The sequence below is a fragment of the Pollicipes pollicipes genome, unplaced genomic scaffold, assembly GCF_011947565.3.
Source record: "Pollicipes pollicipes isolate AB1234 unplaced genomic scaffold, Ppol_2.1 Scaffold_5724;HRSCAF=6776_pilon_pilon_pilon, whole genome shotgun sequence".
NCBI classification, from domain to species: domain Eukaryota; kingdom Metazoa; phylum Arthropoda; class Thecostraca; order Pollicipedomorpha; family Pollicipedidae; genus Pollicipes; species Pollicipes pollicipes.
The window spans coordinates 294516-302019 of record NW_023596746.1 but is presented as its reverse complement, the minus strand read 5'-3'; the positions used below and the strand labels follow the sequence as shown (position 1 = coordinate 302019).

At 55.1% G+C, this 7504-nt stretch overlaps 1 protein-coding gene across 1 annotated transcript; it reads left to right on the top strand.

The window, feature by feature from the left end:
* The first annotated feature begins 2014 nt into the window (after positions 1-2014).
* Positions 2015-6253, top strand: LOC119102256 (uncharacterized). Its single transcript, XM_037225626.1, has 5 exons — positions 2015-2077; positions 2457-2714; positions 3797-3900; positions 4679-4728; positions 6048-6253. Exons 1-5 carry the CDS (start codon positions 2015-2017, stop codon positions 6251-6253), a joined length of 681 nt encoding a protein of 226 aa, XP_037081521.1.
* The last annotated feature ends 1251 nt before the right edge of the window (positions 6254-7504 follow it).

Here is a 7504-nt window from a genome sequence, read left to right as displayed (position 1 = left end):
TCAATAGATTGGTCCCATCTGACTCTGACTGCAGACCCAGTTTTTCCAGATTCTTCTCTGACATGTCAGCTAGCTCATGCAAATTGTTTGTTTTTGTGAAACTATGCCATAGCTTCTCCTGGCTTGTGTGAGGAGTATGGCCTCTCCATCACTAACTTGCTAGGTTATATGTATTTTTATAGGCCTAGTTTTATCTACCTGTGACCAAGATGACCTCAGTAAATAGTGGCTGACTGCTTTCATCATACATGGCATGGGAGTATATAATACATTTAACAGCAAAGCAAACAAACCTCTTGCTCTCCAGTGTCCATATCATCTTGCGTTAAAGAGGTATCTAACCAGTGTCTTCATTTTCAATGGAGGTTCCACTGACTGCTTAAATTGTTCAGTGGAAACCCATGGCTAGGACAAAAGACTGGGGGGAAGGAATCTTGTGTTTCAGCTTTGTTAATTATGTATTGCATTGCCGATGAGAAAAATAGCATCAAGCTTGCTAAGCCTCTCCCCCTATTATCTTCTGAACCAGGTGTTGTGTAACAATTACAAGGTTGATGCGATTTCGTTGTTCAAAACGTCATCCTCGTGGTCCCGGTGACTTCCGGCTCGATGCGTATGAAGACGTGTCGTTGTGCGGCAGCGCTCGTCATAATTTGTCGTTTTCTTTGAGGTTTGCCTTCTCGCCACACAGGTGGCGAGTTTTTTTTTGCCGTCTAAACTGGGGCTGGCCCTCCAAAAGGCTAATGGTCACCGCCGTGTGCGAGTGGATTGGTGATAGTCATATTTTGACGTGCAGTAAAGATTCGATACGCGCATGAATTCAGAAAAATGCTCGGAGGTACGATGGGTTGTTTGTGTACCGTCATGTGTCATATCTTTATCCGGCAACGTAAATGGTAACTGAACATGGCCGTTTTTAGCGCACAGATGACGTACGTGCAGTACACGCATTTTGTTGGCAAACAGGTATCCCTGCCGCCGCAGGTCGGTGCTTGACTTGGCCTGTGGTTAGAGCGCCAGGATAAAGATCGCCGTAGATGAAATGATCAGGATAAAATTGCGAGATGTTTGGCATTAGCGCCATTGATAAGTGTCTTTATCGGTCGATACGGTGATTCGATAAGATTGTGAAAGGATACGTCAACAGTGGTGGCGGAGGGAGGAGTGTGTTCGCATGGGCAGTGTGTGGCTCTTTGACAACCCCCTTGAGACGCTGCGAACATATCTTAGTATAGCACAAAAAAAATAAAACGCCATGAAATGCCTCTATTTGGCAAATGATGACTGAAGACTTAACAGGGTAAGACTAAGTGTATTGCAAAGCTCGAATATGCCCTGCCCAAAGCAATGGGCATGTATTATTTGTGCTGCTATGCTTGTTCGTGTCGGACCTTACATGCACCTTTCCCTTGCAGTGGTCGTACACTGGAGAAGATCGAAAGATTTTGGTAACGATATTACCGTGCACTGTTCCATAAGAAAACGTGAAGCACTCAAAGAAGCTGATGAATGTGCGTGTTGATATGTGAACGTTATGCATTCGGATATCCGTCTGTGTAGTACAGAAGTAACGTGACACGATGGAAATGGATCGACCAACGGTGGAGAACTGGCTCAGAACGCTCTTTCTGGGCCAGTACTCGGAATCATTTCTGGACAATGGATACGACGAACTGGAAATATGCAAACAAATCGGGGAACAAGACCTTGATGCAGTTGGTGTGTTCAATCCGACACATAGGTTCAAAATCCTTGAAGCCGTCAGAAAGTTACGCGAAGAAGGGGCAACTGCAGTTTATTTTACCGTGGAAGAAGTCTTGAAGTCTGGTGAATGCAAATGTGTCGTCGAGAAAAACAGGAGAATGCCCACATACCATGCATCAAAGTACATCCCTCAGAAGATATGTCACTCCTGCGCTACAAATTCCGAGAGCATCAGTACGTGTGGCAGCCCGCCAGAACCAAAGGCGCCTCTGCCCGAACTGAAGAGACTGCCATCTCAGAAACTGAGACAATGCTTCAAAACAAGCTGGTGATTGACGGCATAAAGCTGTACAACTCGCCGTACTCGACAAAGGTATGTGCCAGCCAGTCAAATTCATTATAGAATTTGCGTGTCGTTTTTTCTCGTGTCATGTGTTCCATGAAACATCCCTCTTTAGCGATAATGGTTATGAAGTGCTCCCGCTTTACACACATGCTTATTGAGTGCCTGTGTGTGCATGGTTTGTACACATGTGCATCACTTGTGTTTGTGTCGAAATCGTGCTCTCTCTCTCTATATCACATCGTTCAACGTTATAATGGTGTATACCACTGACCCCTGGCTGTCGAATGGGGAGAAGCGCCCGCCAGTGAGTGGCCCCGGCGGCGGCTAAACTGCCAGCAGTCCGCCCCCCGAGTCGGAGTGGTGTTACGCGCTCGTGACGCGCTGACCTGGCGCCCGTGTCCGCCAGGACGGCCAGACCGGCTATCTGAACGGGCTGGCGTCGCGCTACGCCGACGACGTGCAGACGCACTACCAGGACGTGCTGCAGCAGCTGGACGTGCTGCGCCAGCAGGCGTGGCAGCAGGTGTTGGACGGCGAGGTGCGCGGCGGCGCGGGCGCGCCCCCGCTGATGGCGCCTCCGCCGCCGCCGCCGCCGCCCCAGCAGCAGCAGCAGCCCGACCTGACGCAGTCGGCGCAGCCCATCTACCAGCCGGGCCAGTACCTGGTGAGTGGTGTCGGGCCGCGGCCGTCGCCTCGGGGGCCGCTCGCCGGCTGACGGGCAGTCAGCGGCCATCGAGATAGGCCTGCCCGGCTCGGGGTTAGCATGGGCCTGCTGGGCTCGAGGTCAGGATGGGTCTGCCGGTCTCGGGGTCAGGATGGGCCTGCTGGGCTCGGGGTCGGGATGGGTCTGCCGGTCTCGGGGTCGGGATGGGTCTGCCGGTCTGGGGGTCAGGGTGGGCCTGCTGTGCTCGAGGTCAGGATGGGTCTGCCGGTCTCGGGGTCAGGATGGGTCTGCCGTGCTCGGGGTCGGGTGGGCCTGCTGAGCGAGGGGTCATTATCAAGATTTTGCAAGTGCAGGAATTCCGTGGACGTCCTAAAGTGAAGCTTCTCATCAAGAAGCTTCAAGAGAGGCGAAATCAAGAGATCAAGAGGGGCGAAAAGCTGCTTATGCGCGGATTTTCACCATTTTGTTTTCGATTTGCTAGACACTGCCCCGTGACTGTGGTCCGTTTTGGTAAACTGTCATACACTGTCGGGGTACACGTTTGGCTTTTGACATGACTGGAATGCAATGCAGGCTGACTGTTATTCAATGCAATATTTCATTTGGTACGGGTCATTGGGGGAAATCACAGCCGATGGGAAGGTCATCAGAACAAAGTCTCGGGCCAGGCCCTTGTAAGCAGGTACTGTAGACGCTTAAGGTTATGGCATGGAATTTTATTGATTCATCTCTGTTACAAATCAGTTCATTAACTCACTCATTCTTGCATGCATTTTTTATTCGTTCTCTCGCTCATTCATCCACAACTGTTACCTTTCTTCCTTTTCTGCAAAGCGTTTAGTGCAAGCTTGTTTTAGCATGCGTGATAAAAACTACCATAATAACCCTCTATAACCTTATATTCGTTACACAGATCAGGTAGTGTGCCATGGTTTGTGGCTGCTGGCGCCGGTGATGCTCCCCATCGCTTCGTAGGGGATCTCTTCGAGTGTAGCGCACCGGGGAAAAATACGTTGTGGGTTATATGGATGTGCATGTCTGTTGCGCGACATCTGAGTGTGACAGCCGGGTCCCCGTTCCAGCCGTCCAGCTGTCTGAGCGACAACGACGAAGACGAAATATACGGCTTCGGCTACGGCGTGTACGACAGCCGGGTGCTGAGCCAGCAGCACGCGCGCCGACAGGGGTTAGTGCCTGAGCCGGGCACAGCCGAGCTTGGCTCCGAGTCGGAGCAAGACGCAGCGATAAATGCGCCCTGTACAACACGCAATCATAAGATGCTCATTGCGCCTCCGTAAGACGAACGTTTATGAGACTGACAAACGCACATATTAGCACGCGATGAAAGTCATTGCTTTGAGGCTTTGAATCTGGTCACACTGCTTCTGAAAGTGATAAAAAATCAGCATGTAGGTCAGCTTCCAAGGCGCCGCATTATAAAAAGTGTTTATCAGCTGTCGTGACCTACAGAACTATCCGGATATCACGATGTTTTCCCTTGTGCTGGGAACCTCCAGCAGTCTTTGTGTGCGGGCCATTCGAGCGGACATGTGCAGGAAAAAGCAGCCCGGTAAGATGCCGGAGTCTAATTTTGCTTGAAAACCGTTCCAAATGAAAAGGGCATGCTGCGGTCACTGTAACGCTAAAGAAGGAATCCGGATCGGCGCAAGATATTTGGACACAAAAGGGTGTTTTAGTGACTAACAAACATGATGAAGTGAAGCAGACGAATAAACGGCACAAAGTTGCAGTAGAGATCCTCTTCAATGAGAAAATCATTCAGTAATGTACAGCCTGTATTTGGAACAAGAGACGGAGTACGGGAATAGAAAAGTATAAGGGAATGGTCACGCGACAGATGGTGCGATGCGAGGACAGTCGTGGCTGACGAGCAGCGTTTAGCGCGTCCGACCGCCCCGTCTATTACCAGAGGCCTCAGTGCGCATGCGCTTGTGTGCCGACAGGCTGCGCTCCGGCTCTCCCTCCTACGCCGTGCCCCAGGACTGCGCTGCAGGTGAGATGGCGCCACCGGCCGAGCCCAGCGGGCTGACGGGCTGTCATCCAGGCTGCTCACGCCGCCGCGGGCCCGCTCGTGCCGGCGGCGGTGTAACGAGCGGAGAGTGACCGCATTACCGGGGCCGGAGGCGGTGTAACAAGCGGAGAGGGTGGCCGCATTACCGGGGCCGGAGGCGGGTGGGGGATGACAGCGGCGCTAGTTTAGGCATGGTATCTCCCATGTGTTGCCAGCAATGCGCATTTTTGCGATATGGTGCATGCTGTGGCGCGGTTTTCTCAGTCACCTCGGCGGACTAGCCCCCTGCGTGTGCGCGGTCAGCTGGCGTCACAGTGTGCCGCTGCTCGCCCCTGCCGCCGAACCCGCAATGTCACGCCGTTTCGTGACTTGCCTGTCTGTGTAGGGGCGCTGCGCCCCCGGGGTCCTACTGACCGTGCCGGCTGTGTAGGGACCCTGCGTCCCGGGACTCTGCCGACCGTGCCGGTTGTGTAGGGGTGCTGCGTGCCGGAGCCCTGCTGACCGTGCCGGTTGTGTAGGGGCGCTGCGTGCTGGAGCCCTGCTGACCGTGCCGGTTGTGTAGGGGTGCTGCGTGCCGGAGCCCTGCTGACCGTGCCGGTTGTGTGGGGGTGCTGCGTGCCGGAGCCCTGCTGACCGCGCCGGCTGTGTAGGGGTGCTGCGTGCCGGCCCCTGCCGACCGTGCCGGCTGTGTAGGGGTGCTGCGTGCCGGCCCCTGCTGACCGTGCCGGCTGTGTAGGGGTGCTGCGTGCCGGCCCCTGCTGACCGTGCCGGCTGTGTAGGGGTGCTGCGTGCCGGCCCCTGCTGACCGTGCCGGCTGTGTAGGGGTGCTTCGTGCCGGCCCCTGCTGACCGTGCCGGCTGTGTAGGGGTGCTGCGTGCCGGCCCCTGCTGACCGTGCCGGTTGTGTGGGGGTGCTGCGTGCCGGCCCCTGCTGACCGTGCCGGCTGTGTAGGGGTGCTGCGTGCCGGCCCCTGCTGACCGTGCCGGCTGTGTAGGGGTGCTTCGTGCCGGCCCCTGCTGACCGTGCCGGCTGTGTAGGGATGCTGCGTGCCGGCCCCTGCTGACCGTGCCGGCTGTGTAGGGGTGCTTCGTGCCGGCCCCTGCTGACCGTGCCGGTTGTGTGGGGGTGCTGCGTGCCGGCCCCTGCTGACCGTGCCGGCTGTGTAGGGATGCTGCGTGCCGGCCCCTGCTGACCGTGCCGGCTGTGTAGGGGTGCTTCGTGCCGGCCCCTGCTGACCGTGCCGGCTGTGTAGGGGTGCTGCCTGCTGGAGCCCTACTGACCGTGCCGGCTGTCGTCAGCAGACGGTGCGGCTGGCTGGCGGACGTTCGGCAGCAGCGGCAGCGGCGGCGCGGTCAGCCCGGCCGCCAAGAAGCGTGGCCGCCTCGGCAAGCTGTTCCGCACACTCAAAATCAACCGGCACCGCAACTTCCCCAAGCTGGGCCGCACCAAGGTGAGAGAGGCGGCCGTGGACCGCTGGCCCCCGAGCCGGGCGTGCGTGGCGGCGTAGCCCGCGCGCGCCGGCCTTCCTGCGTGCTCCTGTCGGCCGCGGAGATGGGCTGCTTCGCTGCCACCGACTCCGTAGTTTAAAGGCCGGGCGCAAAATAGAAATGGTTGGAACTGCTTGTGTGCTTTTACTCAGTTCGCAGTTGCACTGGTATGTGGCTCATCGTGTATCATGCGTCCATGCACGCTCACGACGGGTGTGCATGTTGCAGTGTAGATACAGCACATGAGCTCGGCGTGCGCGGATTTCCGCGGCAGTGAACTTCCAGGGTATAATAACGTGCCTTGCGTTTGTCGACATGCCTCTTTCCACCACGCCGATACCACGCCACGCAATATATTTGTATACGTGCTGAGGTATAGCTGCCTGTGCTGACTACAGGTGCAGAGTGTTGTGTGGTAGGTGAGCTACGCCGCTGGTTTGTGAACATATGATGTGTTTTTAATGACATCAACGAGGAATAGGAAATACCTTCTCTATCGGCGCAGTCTGTCTGGCTTTTGCAGCGCAGCTTAGGATTACGGATTGTGGGCTTTGACGTTAATTTTCCTCGAGAGCTTAAGTCTCGAGATGACAGGTTTGGGTTGGTATTATTTTTCGGCATTGATGGATTTCATGAGAACACATTGTTACGTTCTGCGATTCTGACCTTAGAATAGAAATAAGCAAAAGAGCGGTGGAGTAATTTGGAAACTACTCTGGACACCTTTCTGTCGGCCATTATGGGTTTTTGCGACATCGAATGGCAATGTGTGTTATTATTCGATGGCAGACCTTCCGATTGTCGCGTGAAGACGTCTGACGTTTCCCTATAACATGCCGCGTGCTGTGTGCTGAGGGATGATTAACGTCGAAATTTGGTAGGCAATTTGCCTGGAAAGTATCTCCCTCATCATGCACACAAATGCCAACTCTGTCGGCAAATGTACACATTTGTTCGGATGCACATTCGGTGTGCTCTGTCTGAGATGACCCAACGAACCAGTGCTTTGCGTTGCCGAGAAGAGCTTGAACACACCTCAATATCAGCAAAGGCATTCGTCGGACTTTACTTCGCCGGCACCGAGGGCAAATACCCCTACAGCGTCTCTGAGTGTTTGGTGACTTTGCAGCTCGGAATTTCAATGCCTGTCGATCAACGAAAATCCCTGAGCTCGGTGGCATCGCGGCTGTTGTCCAGGGGTGCTCCAGGGCGCACTCTCGGCGCCCTGTGTCGCTGATCGGCGGTTCTCCGTGTCCGCTGCAGGGGGGTGG

Coding starts and splice junctions, on each gene's coding strand:
- LOC119102256 (XM_037225626.1), top strand. CDS start 2,015: ATGCTTCAAAACAAGCTGGTGATTGACGGCATAAAGCTGTACAACTCG. Junction 2,078..2,456: donor ACTCGCCGTACTCGACAAAG/GTATGTGCCAGC, acceptor CGTGTCCGCCAG/GACGGCCAGACCGGCTATCT. Junction 2,715..3,796: donor ACCAGCCGGGCCAGTACCTG/GTGAGTGGTGTC, acceptor TCCCCGTTCCAG/CCGTCCAGCTGTCTGAGCGA.